The 22395-nt window shown below is 35.6% G+C and overlaps 1 protein-coding gene across 8 annotated transcripts in view; it reads right to left on the bottom strand.

Annotated features, from left to right (window-relative positions):
* Positions 1–3309: 3309 nt before the first annotated feature.
* The window catches only part of LOC123535620 (recombining binding protein suppressor of hairless-like), a 43245-nt gene continuing 24159 nt past the window's right edge, over positions 3310–22395 (bottom strand). For all 8 annotated transcript variants that reach the window (XM_045318342.2, XM_045318341.2, XM_045318339.2 and 5 more), the window contains 10 exons: positions 20301–20327; positions 19517–19612; positions 18297–18462; positions 17508–17682; positions 16628–16765; positions 16233–16345; positions 15584–15724; positions 14504–14659; positions 9043–9228; positions 3310–8052 (listed from right to left, as the gene is read on the bottom strand). In XM_045318342.2, coding sequence (XP_045174277.1) covers positions 7849–8052; positions 9043–9228; positions 14504–14659; positions 15584–15724; positions 16233–16345; positions 16628–16765; positions 17508–17682; positions 18297–18462; positions 19517–19612; positions 20301–20327 — 1402 coding nt within the window. In that variant the 3' untranslated portion in view covers positions 3310–7848. The remainder of the gene's footprint in view (positions 8053–9042; positions 9229–14503; positions 14660–15583; positions 15725–16232; positions 16346–16627; positions 16766–17507; positions 17683–18296; positions 18463–19516; positions 19613–20300; positions 20328–22395) is intronic.

Below are 22395 nucleotides of genomic sequence, written 5' to 3'. Positions count from 1 at the left end.
AAATTGAAAGTAGGGCGTTTTTAAGGAAACATGATGAAATATCCACATAAAGTGTGTTTACAAGTAAGATGGGATCAACGACTTCACATCTAAGGTACCAGATATTTGCTATATTTAAGAAAATCGTACTTAAGTTTCATAAACATCGCACGATGTTCATCCAAGCCAGTACCCTCCGTCTACATTACATCTTCGTTTGGACTTGTGTGAACTGATAAAACAAATGTAACGATAAAAAAGCAATGGTATACAGCTACGTCATTCCGTGGGCCACATGTTTTTATGCACAAAAATGTGTTTAGGACGAAAAATTTGATTTTCCGAGCTGACTGACGTTGGAGTTCATTTTTAAGCACAGAGAGTGTCCTGTGCGCGAACAGAGAGGGATCCGTTTTCTCATTTTCCACAGAGAGGGATCCGATATGGGTATACACCGTGAGTTGAGTCCAATACGTTCAAGGGTGTTCAAAGATGATCCGTCAAAGATCTATTGTAAAGCAATTATTGAATTTACATCTACTGAAAAATAAAGTGTCGATCGTATTGAGGTCAACTGTCACATTATCGAAGTTTATTAGTACATCAAGTTTTATGCTCTAAAAATAATACTTTTTGTTTTATGTGCAACACAAATCTTTAAGTTGACGAAGTCAATGGATATAACTCTGGTCTGGGTCAGTGAACTCCCAAACAAGGAGAACAACTTCACGTGCTGAATACATATCCTATAGTATTTCATGCTTCTAGGTTAAACAAAATTTAAGGTACATGTGACAAGCTTTCTTGTCCTTCATATACATTTACGACTAAGTCAAAAGCCATGACAATTGTCTGTTGAGAGAAATCCCAAACAAAATTCCAGGTGCAAAACTTCACATGCTGAGTAACAATCCTATCATATTTAATGGCATTAGGTCAAATACTTAATGAGATAAGAAGTTAATAAATTCAAATAGACAACGGCAAACATGTGAGTGCCCCCCTCCCATAATCAGTCACAGTGGTTTTTTTTAAGTTTTGAGGCAATGGTGGCAGAGTCCGTAAGGAGGGGAAAATTACACCGTAACCACTAAAATAGGAGGAAAAATGCGTCGTGATAAAAGCAATATTTTTTCATAAATATGTTACATGGGAAAAGAAAATTAATTCAAACTACATTGTCTCTTGTTTTAAATGAGGGTACAGTTTACATTATGATGTACATCTAGACAGGATTTTGTTGGTTGGGATATGTAAAAAAAGTTTTTTTGGAAGGGAATTTTTTTTCAGAAATAGGGGAAAACAACTCACTTTTTTGACAGGGGAATGAGGCTGAATTTCGGCACCAATTAATCACTGATCAGTCAACAAGAAAAATGCAAATAATATACAAAGCTAGCTTTGGTAAAACACCTTCCTTCAAAGTTTGGTTAAAATACTACTACAGTAATAGTTTCACAGGAACAGTCTGGACAGGACAAAATCAATCTATCTCCCCAAATATGGTATGGGGAAACACAGTTCCCTTCTGCGGAACTGAATTAATTTGCACGCCCCCCCCCCCCCCCCCCCCCCCCCCCCACACACACACACACACATACTGCGCCATACTCTAAATAACAAAGTGTTTAGTACATGCCATCTTCATATGAAGGAAGTTCGGCTGAAAGTTTGAAACAAATAAGGATGTGCATCTGACTAACTTTGAACCCATTTCTTCAACAAGAGTGCCAGACTGTCACAAAATACGCCCGTCATCGAATTTGAACAAATTCAAGGGGCATAATCCGAGAGTGCCTTGGGCGATTTGGCTGGTTATCGAACTTGGTCGAGATATTAAGCCCACAAACATTGTCAGCAAGTTTGGTGAAGATCAGATGAAAACTGTTAGAGAGCGGACAAGCTAAATTCGCTGTGTTTTGAGTATTTCAATGGCCATAATCCATGAGTGCCGGGGTCGATTTGGCTAGTTATCGAACTCGGCCGAGATATTAAGCCCACAAACATTGTCAGCAAGTTTGGTGAAGGTCGCATGGAAACTTTTCGACTTAAGAGTATGGAAAAGGCTAAATTCACAATTTTTTCGAGTAATTCAAGGGGCATAATCCAAGAATACCTGGGGCTATTTGGCTGGTTATCGAACTTGACCGAGATATTAAGCCAACAAACATTGTCAGCAAGTTTGATGAAGATCGGATGAAAACTGTTGGACTCAGAGAGCGGACAAGCTAAATTTGCAGTTTTTGAGTAATTCAAGGGCCATAATCCACGAGTACCGACGGCGATTTGGCTGTTTTTCAAACTTGGCCAAGATATTAAGCCCACAAACACTGTCAGCAAGTTTGGTGAAGGTTGCATGAAATCTTTTCAACTTAAGAGTGCGGACAAGGAAAAATTCAGTTTTTCGAGTAATTCAAGGGCCATAATCCAAGAATGTTTGGGGTAATTTAGCTTGTTATCGAACTTGGCCGAGATATTAAGCCCACAAACATTGTCAGCAAGTTTGGTGAAGATTGGATGAAAACTGTTGGACTTAAGAGAGCGGACAAGGCTAAATTCAGTTTTTCAAGTAATTCAAGAGCCATAATCCAAGAGTGCCTGGGACGATTTGGCTGGTTATCCAACTTGGCCCCGAGATATTATGCCCACAAACGGTCAGCAAGTTTGGTGAAGATCCGATGAAAGCTGTTCACCTTAAAGAGTGGACATGCTCTGCACGCCACCACTGGTGTTCACATAATATACCCCGCTCTTTCAGAGACGGGCGTACAAAGTGTACAGAGTTGAACACACCAAATTTCTTCACTATGGCCTATTTGTGAAATTAGGAAAGGGCCGTAATTCTAGAAAAGTAGCCATACAAAAGTCTATTAATTTATTTCTGATCATCTTCACATGAATGTCCTTCATCTGTGAAACTTTCAAGCATATCATTTCTAAAATGTTGAAGAAGTTGCACACTCAAGATTTTTCTTTATGTTCTATATAGCGACTTTCCAAGGGCCATAACTGTGGTAAAAAAGTCATAGCATAAGTTCCTTCCTTCATGGTCATCTGCCATTCAAGCTTGTTGTTCATCTGTGAAAGTTTGGAGCAACTCAGGCTAATAGTGTGGGAGGAGTTGGACACAAGATTTTGGGACAGACCTACAGACAGCAGAAACACTCTGTCCCCCACTGTGCCACATACATGCGAGGGCATAAAAAGCTTCCTGACCCATGGGACAAAGTGATTCCAATACAGCTCTCTAATCTTTTTACTTGAATTGCAAATTTTACTGTACTGCACTGTAGACAGACAGCAAGAAGTACAATCAATAACAAAACACAGTTATTTTGCAATGTATTTATTATTTAACTGTTTTATAAGAAAAGACCTAAAATGAATTGGAAACAAAAAACAACTGGCATTTATGACTGTGAGTGTATGTATTAACATGTGAATATAAAATATTTACACAAAAATATTTTACAAAATCGTACTGTACAACAATAATGCATTTATATAGCATTGCATTCCAGGCATTTCAATATTTGCCCTAACTTGAGATAATATATACAATTTAAAAACATATTTGATCAGATTAATTTTAAAAGAACTGGATCCAAGGTTATAAAACTGAGACTGAGGACCAGTCCAAGAATGCTGCTTTGTCATTGGTCAATTTCAAAAATGAGCTAAGAAACAGCCAATCAGGTGCTGGAATTTTGAGACTGGTCTCCAAACTCAGGTTTTATAACTTTGGGCCCTGGTGATAACACAACTAAAACAAGATTGTGTTCCATAAATATGAACAGCTCATAATATTTATCACTGCTGAAAGTTCTTTACCTGATATAATGACATGCATTTTAAAATATGTTTTAAAACAATAGTTTTCTTAACAAGTCAATTGTAAAAATGGCACTAGATATCCAGACAACAGGTTTTTATAAATAAATACATAAACTATGTATTGCAATTAAGGTCTATGTAACACATACCAATTTTAACCCTTACCCAGTCACATTTCTATAATGAATTTGTCCATTTTTCTATTTGGACTGTACCATTAACTGTTAAAAGGGGTGCTAATCAAAAGTATATTTTCTGAAAAGCGAACAGTGCAGATCATGATCAGACTGCACGGATGTGCAGGCTGATCATGATCTACTTTGGTTGCAAAGGCAGAATCAGTCATGTTCAGCATGATAAGGATCAAGTCAGTTATTATTATTTGATAATTGCAGTGTTATTTCATTATGTGCATAGATAATAAATTTCATAATTTTGAAACTGCAACTTGTAAAGTAGAACAGATAGCAATCCTTGTTCAATTCCTCATACAGACTTTAAACGGATATTTAGGTGCATCTACAATTCATGGAGGTCATGCATATGATTTTTATGGGAATGCCTTGTACAATGTAGTATTAGTTCCTCCATAAACTTTTCGCAAAAAGAGGGCAAGTGATTTGAAGTCAACAGACTTAATCACTCAGCCATTTATCATCAAGAATTTTGATATTATCTATCATTTTTTGTCTATTAGTCACAGAATTGCAACTTTGACTCAATTTTGTTGCTGGATTCTTTTAAAACTTATACTCAGCTTGTGTACTTTAAAAAAAAAAATAATATGAGCAAACCCTAGTTGCATGCTTAATGGATCCAACAGCTCAGATGAGAGGTTTTGCCCTACATCACCACTCATAAACTGTAAAAGCAGAAATTTTTGCGAGGATTTAATTTTCGCTATATTCACAAGGCCTTACATCACGCCAAAATTCATCCTCTCATAAATATTCACCATTAGTATAATTCAAATTCAAGTAGGATACAATTTTTACAATTCCGCGAATATTAAACCTCATGAACATACACAAAATTTCAAACTCGGGAAATTCTGACCCAGCGAAAACATGTGCATTTACAGTAAACTTAAAACTTTAATCTATTATCTGTATAAAAAAAAAAACATTTACCTATCTGTATATACATGCATCAATAGATAAAACACGCATCAATAGTTTATACATGCATTTATAGTTTTAAATACAATGATAACAAGTTCAAAATATACATGACAAAAAATATACTGGCACTAAAAACAACATAATAACAACATTTTAGGTTTGTGCATGCAACAATGAGAAATAATGAAAATTTTGAATGATGTAGTTTGGTGTAACAAATATTTGAGCCATGCCATGAGAAAACCAACATAGTGCATTTGCAACCAGCATGGATCCAGGCCAGCCTGAGCATCCGCACAGTCTGGTCAGGATCCATGCTGTTTGCTTACAGTTTCTCTAACTGAAATAGGCTTTGAAAGCAAACAGCATGGATCGTGACCAGACTGCGCGGATGCACAGGCTGGACTGGATCTATGCTGGTCGCAAACGCACTATGTTGGTTTTCTCATGGCTTGGTTCAATTTTGGTGCTGCATTGTATCTTTGGAATGGCAAACAGATCTGTAATGACTTGCAATGTCTACTCTAAGGAAGGTTTTTGTTTCTTTTTGAAGCATAGGACAATTAACGTTTAGATTTTTCTGGAACAAAAGAGAAATTTAGGTTTTATATAATTTATATCAAAAATTATGAACAATGTCGTAAGTTTTAAATAAAGTAAATCTAGTGCATGTATCCAACAGCACTAGGGTCATATGGTGATTTTACAACTTTTCTGAATACTGGATGGACATTAACTCAGGCACACATGAGCAAAGACCCAAACAGAAGCCTTTCTAATGTTTTTTTCATATGAAGGAATTTAAATCACAGGCGACATTTCAAACCTGCAGTATGGCAGGAAAGTGGTTTGGTTTGAAACCAGCAACCTTGACAAACTGCACATGCAGACCCCTACATGTGCAGAGAAAATAGACATTAATGAAATGTTATGAATATATATAGATATTTAGACTGCATATAAAATCAGGGCTTTTTCAAGGGTATTTGTGAAAAAAAGGGCCCCTGGTGAAATTTATTTTCACTACACCAAAATTTCAACTATGGTAAACAAACAGGCAATAGCCTTAAGTTATGATGATTCAGCTACTGTTCACTGGTGGCCCGAGAGAACACTGGCGACCCATGAGAACCCTTGGAAAAAGCCCTAAAAACTCTCATAAAGCCAATGCTGGCTGGTTAACATAAATTTGCACGAAACAGTTGAAGTGGATTAATTTCATGTATTGATATGTGTATTTCATTGCCATTTACATTAACAAAAGTTTGTTTTGCATATAAATATATCAGTAATAAAATGCATGGTATAAAACTGCAACAATAACATTACTGTAGTATGAAATCATTGTCATTTGTGGCCGACTTAATTTTTCGAGGATTTTGGGGTTGGCAGAGCTGCGGAGATAGTTACCTATAATCACAATTCACCGATTGCATTTATCCAAAAAATTAGATACAAATTTGCATTTCATATCAACAAAAATTAGATTAAATTCACAAATTTATGTCTCAACTAAAACAGCTGTATTGGCTAAAACTGTAATTTTTTTCTGCCCTTGGAAATGGAAAAATTACATAGTACTTTGTTTATTTTGCAAAGGTTAATTCTGATAGTATACTGTGAAATCATTAATATTCGTGGGGGATTAATTTTCGTGGATTTCGTGGTTGAGTCAATCAACGAAATTTAATCCTAATGAACAAGTAAAATTCCCATTCATTTTATATTCAAACGATGAAATCCACGAATTTATATCCCCACGAAATTGCCCTTTTTACCAATACCACGAAATTTCATGCCTACGAAATTAAATGATTTTACAGTATTCAACAATACGACATATCATCTCAAGTGTTTCAAAATACTAAGTCAAATACTAATTCCATTCACACATTGAATATATTTACTAATAGTTGAATAGTACATGTATGCATGAATGACTCTGTTGTACTGGTATTCATTGAGGCTATTTTTATTTCATTTTACTTGTAAATCTTAACATACAGCATTGTTTATGTTGGAAAAAAAGTAGTTTTATGAAATTAATCGGTTTACTTTTCATTTTCACAAGATTTGGCATAATTTTAAGTATATCAAAGACTTAAGCACAGTTTTAAAATACTGACTTTGTTGCAGAGAGTTTATTATCATTTACTAAACGATATTATATTCCAGTTAACGAATGAAAACCACAAAATGCATGATCCTATACCGTCAACCCATCTCTGCTACTGAAAAGGAAGACTCTGTCTTTCACCGTGTATCGCTGTTTTTCAATGTTGGTCATTGCAAAAAAAAATACACAAGTTTAAATAGCTGCCTTCTACACACAAAAAATTCACTAATTTCATGAACAGTTTGGAATATCAAAACTCATAAATAACAAGTAATCTACTCAGTGATAAAAAAAATATCTTCATTACATTAGCCAATGTTATATTCTATTCTGCAAAACTGACATCTTTTACTTAGATTTTATGTCAAAAATGTTTTAAGGACAGCTGATTCCATGATATACTTGATATTCAAAAGTTCATGATATTTGTTACAGAGGAACATGATTTCATAATTATAGTATTACAAATTTGACTCTGTCAAGTTTTTTTTAATGCTGTTTATCTTTTGTTGTAAAGTTGAAATAAATTCAATGAAAATTAAATGAGAAATGCAAAATTTCATGTGTCAGTAAATAGTATATTTTGATGGAAAATCGTTTGAAAACAAGTCCAGTAGTGACTGAAGTCTTGAATTCTATCCGCATGCTGATGTTGATTATATTCCATTCACAATTTTCACAGACTATCCAGAAAAACTGCACTGAACTCTCACACTAGCACTAAATTTGAACATAACAGTATCACAAAATAATTTATTCTAATGCACATTTTAGGTTATATCACAACCAAGTCAATGGCTACACTGGGTCAACATGACTTAACAGTCCGTTCTGACCATTGTTACTATTATTAGCTGAGGAGTCTGATTGGTTAACATGGCTGTTGCCAAGGAGTCCATCGACCTCCCGACATCGTTGCCGGGGACCGGGCTCTGGTGTATAAGTGAATGTTAGTCCAGTAGAGTATATCACCCCATCATTTCTCACTAACAAAACAGGTACCTGAAATGGAATATAATGAAAACTGTAAGGGAAATATATACCTGACAAGAGCTGTCTGTAAGACAGCGTGCTCGACTTTTCTTAGTGCTTGACCCTAATTAGAGCTTTGCCAGTACAAAAAAATTCAAAGTTAAAAAGGGGCACAAACAGAGTAATGGGGATTGTTTCTTCTGGTGTAGACTTTGATAGTAAATAACTATTTTAAGTTTCAAGTCAAAAGCATTAATAGTAACAGAGATATTTGACTTTTATCAAAAATTTTAACAAAAAATTCTTAGTTAAAAAGGGGCATAATTCTGTCAAAATTTAAATCAGAGTTATGGGTTTTGTTTCTCCTGGTGTAGACTTTGATAGTAAATAACTATTTTAAGTTTCAAGTCAATAGCTCTGATAGTAACAGAGATATTTGACTTTATCAAAAACTTTAACCCAAAAAATCTAAGTTAAAAAGGGGCATAATTCTGTCAAAATTCAAACAACTGTATGGGGATTGTTTCTCCTGGTGTAGACTTTGATAGTAAATAAGTATTTTAAGTTTCAAGTCAATAGCTTTGATAGTAACAGAGATATTTACTTTATCAAAAACTTTAACTAAAAATTCTAAGTTAAAAGGGGCATAACTCTCTCAAATTCAAACAGAGTTATGGGAATTGTTTCTCCTGGTATAGACTTTGAAAGTAAATAACTATTTTAAGCTTCAAGTCAATAGCTTTGATAGTAACAGAGATATTTGACTATATAAAAAACTTTAACCAACAGCGATGTCTACACAGACGCTAGGGCGAGCGCAATAGCTCTTCTTTTTCTTCAAAAAATCGAGCTAAAAATGAACATAACAAAGGCCTATAATTGACATAACAAAGATCAGTGCTATCACTATATCCTTTGCCAGCATTATCTATATGTAAATATTTCTAAGATGCAGAAACACCCATCCTTTACTGCCTGATGTTTAACACAAGAAAACATAAAAGATAAAATGAAATTTACCTGTAGTGGTTGTTTAACAAATCTCCAGCTGGCTCTGAAGGCGCTGATGTCGGGTACGACACACAGCATGCCGTCCTCACACCTGTACATAGTCTCTGCCTCTACATCACCAAACCACACCCGTAACATTGGAGTAAAATTTTCACCTACTAAATCTAACATGGCCACATCTCCACCCCCATTCAACTGAAATATTGAACATTTTTAATTACCAGCAACACAAATACACAACTCATTCTAGAATATTTTGTTTAAAATATTACACATTTATAAAATCGTGGACAGAATTGTGTAATCTACTGTATTTTGTACAAACATTTGTCATTTATCAGTCAACAAGTAATTACACATAAACAAGAGGACCATGATGGTCCTGAATCGCTCACCTATCCCCACATGACCCAGTGTTGAACTGAGTATGACGTCGTTATTTCTATTATTTGACATAGTGACCTAGTTTTTGAGCACAAGTGACCTAGATATCATCAAGATAAACAAGAGCTGTCGGAGGACAGCAACGCTCGACTATTCAACAGCCTTGTCAATTGAATGAATACAAAAGTTGAACAAGAGATCACAGAGTGATCTTGGCGCCCACCAATGTGCCATTTTTGAGTGTTCCAAATTTCAAGACTTACTGACTAGCTCAAGGTCAAATTTCATTTCCGTACACAACACTTTGCATGTGGTCCAAATTCGAAAGCTGTAGCTTGAGAAATGTGAAAGTAGGTCACTAGATCAATTTCAAGGACGAAATGTGAAAGTAGGTCACTAGGTCAAAATCAAGGTCAAATTACACTTCAGAACACAAATTTATGCATGTGGTCCAAATTTAAAGCCTGTACCTTCAAAAATGTGGAAGTAGGTCACTAGGTCAAAATCAAGGTCAAAGTTTGTTTCGGTACACAATCCTATGCATGTGGTCTAAATTTGAAGCCTGTAGCTACAGAAATGTGAAAGTAGGTCACTACGTAAATCTTAGGGTCAAAGTTCATTTCGGTACACAAAACTATGCATGTGGTCCAAATTTGAAGGCTGTAGCTTGAGAAATGTGAAAGTAGGTCACTAGGTCAAAATCAAGGTCAAATTTTATTTCGGAACACAGAACTATGCATGTGTTCCAAATTTGAAGCCTGTACCTTCAAAAGTGTGAAAGTAGGTCACTAGGTCAATGTAAAGGTCAAAGTTTGTTTCCGTACACAAAACTATGCATGTGGTCCAAATTTGAAGGCTGTAGTTTGAGAAATGTGAAAGTAGGTCAGTAGGTCAAAATTAAGGTCGAATTCCAATTCAGAACACAAAACTATGCATGTGGTCCAAATTTGAAGCCTGTACCTTCAAAAATGTGAAAGTAGGTCACTAGGTCAAAGTCAAGGTCAAAGTTTTTTTCAGTGCACAAACTATTCAAGTGGTCCAAATTTAAAGGGCTGTAGCTACAGAAATGTGAAAGTAGGTCACTAGGTCAAAATCAAGGTCAACTCATGTCAAGGTTCATCTTGCCACTAAAAACCATACATGTGGTCCAAATTTGAATGTTGTAGGTTATTGACAAGAAGATTTTAAAAATGTTTTCCCTATATAAGTCTATATGAACCATGTGACCCCCAGGGCGGGGCCATATTTGACCTAGGGGGATAATTTGAACAAACTTGGTAGAAAACCACTAGAGGGATGCTACATTACAAATGCCGAACCCCTAGGCTTTGTGGTTTGGACAAGAAGTTTTTTCAACGTTTTTCCCTATGTAAATCTATGTTAACCATGTGACCCCGGGGCGGAGCCATATTTGACCCTAGGGGGATAATTTGAACAATCTTAGTAGAAGACCACTAGATGATGTCATATACAAAAATATCAAAGCCTTGGCCTGTGGTTTTGAACAAGAGGTTTTTCAAAGTTTTTCCCTATATAAGTCTATATAAACCATGTGACCCCCGGGGCGAGGCCATATTAGACCCCAAGGAAATATTTTGAATCATCTTGGTAAAGGACCACTAGATGATGCTTCATACCAAATATCAAAGCCCTAGGCTCTGTGGTTTTGGACAAGAAGATTTTCAAAGTTTTTCCCTATATAAATCTATGTAAATTATAGAAATAAACAAAGGGCCATAACTTACTAAACAATTGTTGAACCAGTCTGATTTTCAGGGGGACACAACTAGAGTACCAATACATCATTCTGACAAAGTTTGGTCAAAATCCCCCAGGTAGTTTCTGAGGAGATGCGATAACGAGAAATTGTTAACGGACGGAAGGACGGACGGACGGAAGGACGACGGACAACGGACGCAGAGTGATTTGAATAGCCCACCATCTGATGGTGGGCTAAAAAGGGGCATAATTTTGTAAAATGCAAAGTACAGGTATTGAACCTCTGTACTGCATGTCATATCATGACAGTGAACAAGTGTGTGAAGTTTCAATCCTTTCCAATTTGTGGATACTGAGATACCAGCTTACATACAAAAACTTAACAAAAAAGTGCTAAGTCAAAGGGGCATAATTTTGTAAAAATGCCAAGTAGAGTTATGGGACCTTCACAGTGCATGTTAGATCATGACAGTGAACAAGTGTGTGAAGTTTCAATCCATTCCAATTAGTGGATACTGAGATATCAGATTACATACAAAAATTTAACCAAAAACTGCTAAGTCGAAAAAAGGGGCATAATTTTGAAAAAAAGAGAGTAGAGTTATGGGACTTGCTTAGTGCATGTCAGATCATGATAGTGAACAAGTATGTGAAGTTTCAATCCATTCCCATTAGTAAGTACTGAGATACCAGCTTACATACAAAACCTTCACCAAAAATTTCTAAGTCGAAAAAGGGGCATAATTTTGTAAAAAAGCAAATAGAGTTATGGAACCTGTGCAATGTAGATCAGTTCATCACAGTGAATAAGTGTGTGAAGTTTCAATCCATTCCCACAAGTGGTTACTGAGTTACCAGCTTACATACAAAACCTTAACCAAAAATTTCTAAGTCGAAAAAGGGGCATAATTTTGTAAAAAAGCAAAATAGAGTTATGGAACCTGTGCAATGTAAGTCAGTTTGTCACAGTGAATAAGTGTGTGAAGTTTCAATCCATTCCCACAAGTGGTTACTGAGATACCAGCTTACATACAAAACCTTAACCAAAATCGGGACGCGGACGCGGACGCATGGGCGAGTGCAATAGCTCACTATTCTATGAATAGTCGAGCTAAAAATTCTGACCAATTTTCATGAAGATCCATTGAAAAATATGGCCTCTAGAGAGGTTACAAGGTTTTTCTATTATTTGACCTAATGACCTAGTTTTTGGAGGCACGTGACCCACTTTTAAATTTGACCTAGATATCATCAAGGTGAACATTCTCACCAATTTTCATTAAGATCTCGTGAAAAATATGGCCTCTAGAGAGGTCACAAGGTTTTTCTATTTTTCGACCTACTGACCTAGTTTTTGACCGCACATGACCCAGTTACGAACCTGACCTAGATATCATCAAGCTGAACATTCTCACCAGTTTTCATGAAGATCCATTGAGAAATATGGCTTCTAGAGAGGTCACAAGGTTTTTCTATTTTCAGACCTACTGACCTAGTTTTTGACCCCACGTGACCCAGTTTCGAACCTGACCTAGATATCATCAAGGTGAACATTCTGACCAATATTCATGAAGATCTCATGAAAAATATGGCCTCTAGAGAGGTCACAAGGTTTTTCAATTTTAAATCTACTGACCTATTTCTTAACCCAATGTGACCCAGTTTCGAACCTGATCTAGATATCATCAAGGAAAACATTCTGACCAATTTTCCTGAAGATCCATTGAAAAATATGGCCTCTAGAGAGGTCACAAGGTTTTTCTATTTTTAGACCTACTGACCTAGTTTTTGACCGCACATGACCCAGTTTCAAACTTGACCTAGATATCATCAAGCTGAACATTCTGACCAATTTTCATGAAGATCCATTGAGAAATATGGCCCTTAAAGAGGTCACAACTGACCTAGTTTTTGACCGCACGTGACCCAGTTTCGAACTTGACCTAGATATCATCAAGCTGAACATTCTGACCAATTTTCATGAAGATCCATTGAGAAATATGGCCTCTAGAGAGGTCACAAGGTTTTTCTATTTTTAGACCTAATGACCTAGTTTTTGACGGCACGTGACCCAGTTTCGAACTTGACCTAGATATCATCAAGGTGAACATTCTGACCAATATTCATGAAGATTCATAAAAAAATATGGCCTCTAGAGAGGTCACAAGGTTTTTCTATTTTTAGACCTACTGACCTAGTTTTTGACCCCACGTGACCCAGTTTCGAACTTGACCTAGATATCATCAAGATGAACATTCTGACCAATTTTCATGAAGATCTTGTGAAATATATGGCCTCTAGAGAGGTCACAAGGTTTTTCTATTTTTAGACCTACTGACCTAGTTTTTGATGGCACGTGACCCAGTTTCGAACTTGACCTAGATATCATCAAGGTGAACATTCTGACCAACTTTCAGAAAGATCCCATGAAAAATGTGACCTCTAGAGTGGTCACAAGCAAAAGTTTACGGACGCACGGACGGACGGACGACGGACGCCGCGCGATCACAAAAGCTCACCTTGTCACTTTGTGACAGGTGAGCTAATAAAAGATGCAAGAAATCAAAATTTAAAGACACACTTCAGAAAATTAACATCACTACTCTCTGTTATTGTTTTCTGTCCTCATCACTTTGTGTGCAGCACATCAGGTAAAAGGACGAGCTTAACCTTTAACCTTCTGGTAGCAAGTGATTCTGCCTTTGCAAACAGAGCAGACCAAGATCAGCCTACACATCCCGATCACGGTGTCTGCACTGTTTACTATTTAGTCATTAAATTGTCAGTGAAAACCCCTTTGAATAGTAAGTGGAACTGCCCAAACTGAATGATGGACCAGTCCATTTTAGAAATTTAGCAGGGTAAAGGTTAAAATCAACTCGATGATATTTCTCTTGCAACAGCAAATCTAACTAAACTTTTGGTGTACTATAGCCAAATCATGTATACACCAAGACTGTGAACTACTTACCTGTAAACTACTTACCACACGGACTGGGGTCACAGGTTCTTTGACTGGACCCATGCTTTCAAGAGTGTGAACCACTTACCTGTAAACTATTTACCACAGGGACTGGGGTCACAGGTTCTTGGACCACTTACCTGTAAACTATTTACCACAGGGACTGGGGTCACAGGGTTCTTTGACTGGACCCATGCTTTCAAGAGTGTGAACCACTACTTGTAAACTATTTACCACGGGGAGTGGGGTCACAGGTTCTTGGACCACTTACCTGTAAACTATTTACCACAGGGACTAGGGTCACAGGGTTCTTTGACCACTTACCTGTAAACTATTTACACCACAGGGACTGGAGTCACAGGTTCTTTGACTGGACCCATGCCTTCAAGACTGTGAACCACTTACCTGTAAACTATTTACCACAGGGACTGGAGTCACAGGTTCTTTGACTGGCCCCATGCCTTCAAAAAATGTATATTCTGCTTTATCTGTGCTAATTATAGTCCATGATGCACCATCGTTGATCATCTCTTTGTTTGCCTCCTTTGGACATGGTGTTGCCTGTAAATGAGAGGATTTTATACTAATATACTGTAAAATCATTTAATTTCATGGGTATAAAATTTTCGTGGTTTTGGTCAAAAGGGAAATTTTAAACTGGAATCGCCTGTCCCGTTGTCCGTCGCCTCGGGAACCACGGTCGGGTGCCTCCTGGAGGGGAACCGGTACCCCACTTCTCTGACTGGGAAGACCCATCATGGATTTCAACTTTAGAACATAAAATGAATGGGAACTTTACTTGTTTGTTGGGATTAAATTTTGTGGATTGACTCAACCACAAAATCCACAAAAATTAGTCCCCCATGAATATTAATGACTTCACAGTAAAAGCTTATCTACTTTCTTGCAAAATGATAATTCACAGCCTCATTTTTGTCGCAACCACAAAGAATAACGAACAAGCTTTTCAAAAACAACTAATGTAAGTCTTCTGCTCACAATCGGTACACCTTCATTTCTTAGAATTATATATAGCTATATATTATACAGTTTACGCTGAAATCATGCCTTTTGAAGAACAACATGGCTATATTCATACCAACCAGACCACTTTCCAATATTTAACCTCTGCAGAGCAACAGCCTCTGTACAACAAACAAACTGTACAATTCTTGTCTATTCCCCTTAATGTGCAAGAAAGCTCGATATTTTTGAAATGCAGAAGGAAAATACAATATCCTGGTAGTTTACTTTCAATTTTATTTCACAGCATGTAGTTATTGTTAAAACATGCAAAACTTTTAACCAAAATTTCTAAATTGAAAAGGGACATGATTTTTTAAAAATAAAAACTAAATCTATGTATAAGTTTGAAAGCATCTGGTCAAATAGTTTTACAGAAATCTGCAATACATGCATAACTTTCATTATGCAGACACCATTTACAAATGCTAACAAAATGTTGTATCTTTCGCTAAATCCTACCTGGAATTGTATAATTCTTTCCTGTGAAAGGCAGAGGTACATTCTTTCAGTATCTTTCAGGTAGAAGGCACATTTATGGAGCTGAGAAACTGGGTCGTCTGCATCAAGCACTGCAGTCTGCTTGTCTACTTTACGTATCACCTGTTATCATAGAAACATTTTAATTTAAAGGCAAGGATATTTACACAATACCATCGTCTCTCTTTCAATATTCAATAACATTTATTAAATCTTGTTAGGAGATACAATCAGATTTGCACCGAGCACTATGCACTTGTTCTTTCACGGAATAATATTGCGCTCCTAAATTCGCGCAATATTTCCACTGCAGAACTCATGCATATTTCTCGATACAAATCTAATAACCGATCATTCTTCAACACTCTCAAGGTCAATATTTCATATGCAAATACTTTTTAGCATGTTAGCAAAACAATATTCCAATAAATAGAATCTTGACATAACCATGAAAGTGCTAAATAGCTTTAGCCAAAATGATAAAGCAATTGGACAATTTTCACAACAGTAACCAATTACATATCAAATTCTAATAATACAAATACTTTTTTTCTTACTTATATTTTTCAATCTTTCATGTCTTTACTAACTGAAGATAACAATGTAAAACAACGCAGAAAAGAAAACTTACAAGTCGAGGTAGAGCCATGCCAGTAACAGAACACACCAGTTTCACAGTAGACCCGTAATGTATATAACCATCCCTAACCGTAAACTCTTCACTTTCTGATTCGTTATCATCAACTGTAAACACAGAATACACAGTGTATTATATATACTGCAACGAACAACTTTGTACATATCTGAGAAATACAGTCTAGATGCATCTCCTTCGATACAACTATAAGCATTGATTGTAAAACAAATCTTATGAATTGAACTGACCCTTGTCACAAAGCAAAACGATATACCCCCACTTCTTCCAAGGGGGGCATAATAAAAGTGTACAACACAACTTATAGTAATTTCAAATACTAAACTTTTACTTAGTCATGCATTACCTTACATATTTATTAACAAACTTACGTAAGTGTATTGTGAAAGCCCCCCATTGTATAGAACTAGCGTGAAAGTTGCCGTCCTCCACATGTAGATATCTTGTACTCACAGTCTGTGACCGTAATCTGTTAAATAAAGCTACTTTGGTCCCCGATGCTATACATACTGAAATAAAAAAACAAATTCAATTTCCTGGAACTGTATTACAGCTGAAACTCGGTATCTCGCACTGCAAAAAGATGGAGCCTTTTACTTTGAGATAACCAAAATTCGACTTAAAAAATTGATATTATGCGCATGTGTTTTCGAGTCGGGACTTGAAAATGTCTTCGAGATAACCAGAATTTTGAGATAAGTGGGTTCGAGATATTGAGTTTTAACTGTATGTACATGTATGTTGATTACGTGTTGAAAGGCATTAAATCAATAAACTGATTTTAACGCTATCGTTCTGAACATTTTTGGCCTTTTCCATGTCTTTTGAGTTTAAATCGTGTTTTATTGTCATTTGTACCATTCAGCACCTTTCAAAAAATATATACATGTGTATCTGTAAATTTTGTGTCAGCCTTCAACTGATTTAGACCTTAATATTTTAGAGTGTTCAAAATTACCCTAAATTTAATTGTTTCAACCAAGAAATCAACAAAAATCTAGGCCGTAAAATTAAAAAATTGTTTGCAGTAACGTGACCCAACGCTTTTTGTGCGGGTAGATAAGTAGGTAGGGATTTTTTTCTGCATATAATACTGGGAAAAATTTTTTTTTCCCCATCTAACTGGCCAGAAAAAAAAAGGCTGGGTTGCAGCAGTTTTCACAGGTAGGTTGTGTTACAGCAAACTATGTTTTTTTTTAATGATAGCCCTACAAATAAGAACGATTTTACAGTAACAAAATGAATACTTACAATCAGCATTCTTCAAAGACTGTTTTTTCTTAGACGGTTTAGAAATTACTTTAATCCTTTTACTATGAAATACACCAATGTCTTGCCCACTTCCATAGAACATTTTTACACTTAACATAAAATGTTTTCTTTTATCAGAATCTGATATATATAGTGTCTTTGCAGCACAGTAATTCTGAAAAAGAACAATAAAATGTAGGTCAACATTTCGCAATGCGACAATTTGTACAAGAATTAATTTTTTCAAAACTTTACAACAAAGTTTCATACAACACTGTTTCAACAGTGTTTCACTTACGTAATTGTTTATGGTACATTTTAGTAAATAAGAAGAGTGTTCTTTAATTTTGGAACAGAACTTGGTTGTTTTCTAAAGGCTACCGGCAACATTCCCACATAAATTACAGGTAGACAAAAAATATCATCAGAAACTGTGGTTTTTGTTATTGGTAGAATGGTGGCAGGGTTCATTAGGACAGAATATGTTTTATAGAGGAAAAATTGTGTTGGAATGGAAGTACATTTCCCTTGACAAGAAAGACTTGGAAGTACATTTTCTTTTGATGTAAAACAGTATATAGCTCTACTGAGTTTCGGTTGGAATATGCCAAAAAAATTTCAATGGGAATTTTGTCAAAAATTTGAGAAAACATACTTTTAGGAAAGGGGATAAAATCTGGCTCCAAAGAACATAATTATGAAGTACTGAAATGTATATAAAGCTCAACAAAAACCTGTAGAAAGCTGGCGTTCCAAGTTTCTAACTTTACTCATTAACAATGCACCTACCCTTCCCTCCATATTTAGTTGCACCATTTCCTGGTCTGAATTACCAATCCCCATAAAAGCACAAACAGTTGATTCCTGTTCCGTAGCCCCGCCCTTCTCCATTTCCTCTTTTTTCCGTTTCCAGCCATTCCCAAATAAATAAATACATGGTGGAGGACAAAAAAATCTGAAATGTAATCATTGTTCAAATGTCTGAAATTCAATGTGTATTTTCTATTTCACTAGCATGAAGCAAAATTTCTTTTTACATAACTCAATATCATATATTGTGAGACATAATTAGGACCCTCAAAATGTATTCTTTCCTAAGGTTAAACAGTCAAACTGTGAATATTCAATAACAATCTCTGATTTTGAAATGTAAAACGAAAAAAAATATGTTTTCCAACTTAAATAAAATTTTTCATTTCGATCTGTGAAAAACTGGGTAATACAGGGCTCATGTTATGTTGTGTCTTTGCAAATTTTTCTTTCCTGTACTTCAGAATCAATGCAAAACATGAAGAACGAAAGTGATTTTCACTTTCAGAAACTCTTAAAATACTACTTAAAACAATGCAGTTACTTTTGTAAAAAGTGTACAAAATATAAGCCAGCATCGGATACAGTCTCAACCGCAGACGCTGAGATATATTTAAGCGCCATTTGTGAGAGCCGATGTGTTGTTTCCTTTGTACATGATTTTCTGTACATATAATTACTGCTTCAATTCAATAACTACGAAGGACTGAAAACTTTTCTGTAAAAATTTACTTCAGGATATAAATAGATATGTTTTATGAAATAAAATGACTCATTTGATATGAAAAACAACAGTTCAAAAAAAGTTGGATGTCTTCTGTTCTCAAATTTCAAATGTAAACAAGACAAACAAATGATACAACAGAATGGTCCAAAGAAAATGCTGTTACTAAAATGAAACCCTGCCCTCAACAGGCACAATAAGTCTACCCTTGATCAGCACATGATTATTAAAATATCTTTTCCAGAAATTCCAATTTTACCCCCATGCTTTCCAAATCAATGGTAACTACCCCCAGGTCAAGCAATAACCTGGAGCGCTAGGAATTTAAGAGTCAGTAACACAAAACTCAAGCAAATTTTGCAAAAACTTAATGGACACCTGTTTCTTAACCTGAAGTTTTTTTTTTTGTTTTTTTTTCCAATTTTTGTAACTCGCCACCAACACATTCACACTGTGAATTGAATCCAGAACTTACCTTTTTTCATTACCATATGACTTCTGAGCAACCTTAGCGTGTAAAATAACAAGCACTTGATCCCCTCGGTCTTTTAGATATTTCCTCATTGCCTCTCTGAAAAGTAATTTAGATTTATTTGTTATCAACGTAAATCAAAATGAAAGACTGCGTAACTAAACTGTTACTGACATATGATCTGTTCTTGAAAACTTTGAAGTGTTGCAACATTTTTGAGTTCAAATATGACTGAAAACTGAAGTTTTTAAAAGGGTTTGTATAAATACAGTGAAAACACTCCCTCTAGTTCCAGGGCAGTGCCTTCAGCAATACATGTGGTCTCTGGCCAATTTGCTTGATACTCGAAGTCTTTTTGCTTATGACCTCCGGATTTCTAGCAAACTGTATTTTACTGCACCCTGTATGAGATAACAAGTTTTCTTTTTTCAACATGTTAGTGTCGAAAATAAAAAATTTGAAAATACAGACTATTTTTACTTTGTCTATGAATGAAAAGTTATAAAATCACTCCAACAACATAATTGAGACGCACCATGAGAAAACCAACAAAGTGCATTTGCCACCAACATATATCCAGACCAGCTGCGCATCTGTGCAGTCTGGTCAGGATCCATGCTGTTCGCTAATGGTTTCTCTAATTGCAATAGGCTTTGAAAGTGAATCTGGTGGATCCTGACCAGACTGCGCGGATGTGAAGGCTGGTCTAGAACCATACTGGCCGCAAATGCACTATGTTGGTTTTCTCATGGTGCAGCTCATATCATTAAACCATTAAATACCCTACCTTGTCAGCCTTTGGTCATGGTACTGACTGAAAATAAAACAAAAACAAATTAGGCTTTCAGTATAAAATAATTCAAAGTCTAAGACATCTTTTAATCCTTCAGGCTTATTACTTAATAAATTTTTGTCTTCAACAAATTATAATACAAAAATACAACAGCAAAACATCTTAATGAGCAAAGGTGTTTTGAATGTAACACTGCCCAAAATCATGTATAACATGAAGGGTATTGTGTTGTGTGTCATCAGAACTTAAGGATAAACCTTGTTATGGATATATCAAACAGCGAGTTTTAATTTCTATTTCTGAGGGATTAATTTCCATATATTTCCTAGTTAATTCAATTCACAATTTTATGTAATCCTAAAAAGGAATTAAAATCTCATTTATTTTATCTTTAAAAGATATAATCTATGAAATTATATTACTGTGAAACTGCCTTTTTGGCAAAAAAAAAAGAAAGAACTTTTATGCCCATGAAATGAATGATTTATAGCACTTGAGTTGTGAATGTAAACATAATATTTAAAACTGATTTGAAACTTCTAAATGAACAAGCAAGGATTTTTTTGGGCAAATATTTCTCCAGTTTTCTGGTTACTCATTATTAAAGGTAGTCCAAATAAGTAATAACATATTTTATTATTCTGAATGTTTTAAAGATGTACTGAGCTCATCTTTCACTAAGTTATCTAATCAGTAGATATTAACTTTTAGAAAATCTCCATCAAATGACCTTAACTTGGCTGAAAATAAAAGCTGGCTGAATTAAAAATTAACCGGTATCATGCTGGACATGATTGATTCTAGCTCTGCAACAAGCACAATGTGCAGTCTGATCATGACCCGCACTGTTTGCCATTCAGTCAGTATATGTTTGGTATGCACCCCTTTTAACAGTTAATGGTACTGTCCAAATTGAAAGATGGACAAGTTCATTATAGAAATTTAGCAGGGTACTGTAGATACAGTCACTTTAATATCAAAATAACTGCCACTTGTTTTGTTGTAGTATAAATTCATACTGTGAGCAGATAGTTAAACATTTAATAAGTGTATAACCTTATACACAACACAAAATATTGCTTATCCACAAAAAGATTTATTTCGTGTTTACATAAATGAAGATAATGTGAAGTAACTGTTCACCTTTTCAAATGTAAAATCTGAGAATAACATGTTTTGACCAAAATAACACAGACAATGTTTGTAAGGATTTTACTGATCGATGCATTCAAAGAACTGTTTATAGAATTAAAAACACCAAGATATTAATTACCTTTAATTTTAGTCCTTTATTTTAACCCTTACCCTGCTAAATTTCTGCAATGAACTTGTCCATCTTTCAGTTTGGACAGTAACATTCATTATAAGAAGAGGTGCTTATCAAAAACATACTGGCTACTGGCTGAATAGCAAACAGTGCAGATCATGATCAGATTGCGTGAATGTGCAGGCTGATCATGATCTACACTGGTTGCAAAGGCAAAACAAATCTTGTCCAGCATGGTAAGTGTTAAATATTCTCACTGAATGGCAGTGAATGCACATGTAAAGCGGAAGCTGTAAAGTTGACCTGGTCATCCTTACTGTGACATATACCAAGAAAACTAAATGAGCCGCATCATGAGAAAACCAACATAATGCATTTGCGACCAGCATGGATCCAGACCAGCCTGCACATTTGCGCAGTCTGGGTCCATGCTGTTCGCTTTCAAAGACTTTTGCAATAAGAGAAACTGTTAGCAACAGCATGGATCTTGACCAGGCTGCGTGGATGTGCAGGCTGGTCTGGATCCATGGTGGTCGCAAATGCACTATATTGGTTTTCTCATGGTGCGGCTCAAATATTCTTATCCAAAAAACTTCAGTGTAACATACCCAGGAAAATTTGATGCAGCGTATCGGCAGCTGCTGAAAGTTTTATTTTCCGCCATAACAGGAAAGTGGTTTTCTCCTGTCATTTCATAACCACTTTCATTTCTTCTAACACATGTTTCATAGTTGTTACAATCAGAGAACATATCGATTTCAAAGTCAGAAATGAATTCTTGATAGTATGAGACCTGATCTAAACTTGCACACCCCTCCATTA

The sequence above is a fragment of the Mercenaria mercenaria genome, chromosome 17 (assembly GCF_021730395.1).
Source record: "Mercenaria mercenaria strain notata chromosome 17, MADL_Memer_1, whole genome shotgun sequence".
Taxonomy (NCBI): domain Eukaryota; kingdom Metazoa; phylum Mollusca; class Bivalvia; order Venerida; family Veneridae; genus Mercenaria; species Mercenaria mercenaria.
Note: the sequence above shows the minus strand (reverse complement) of the source record. Positions and strands in the feature narration are given on the sequence as shown.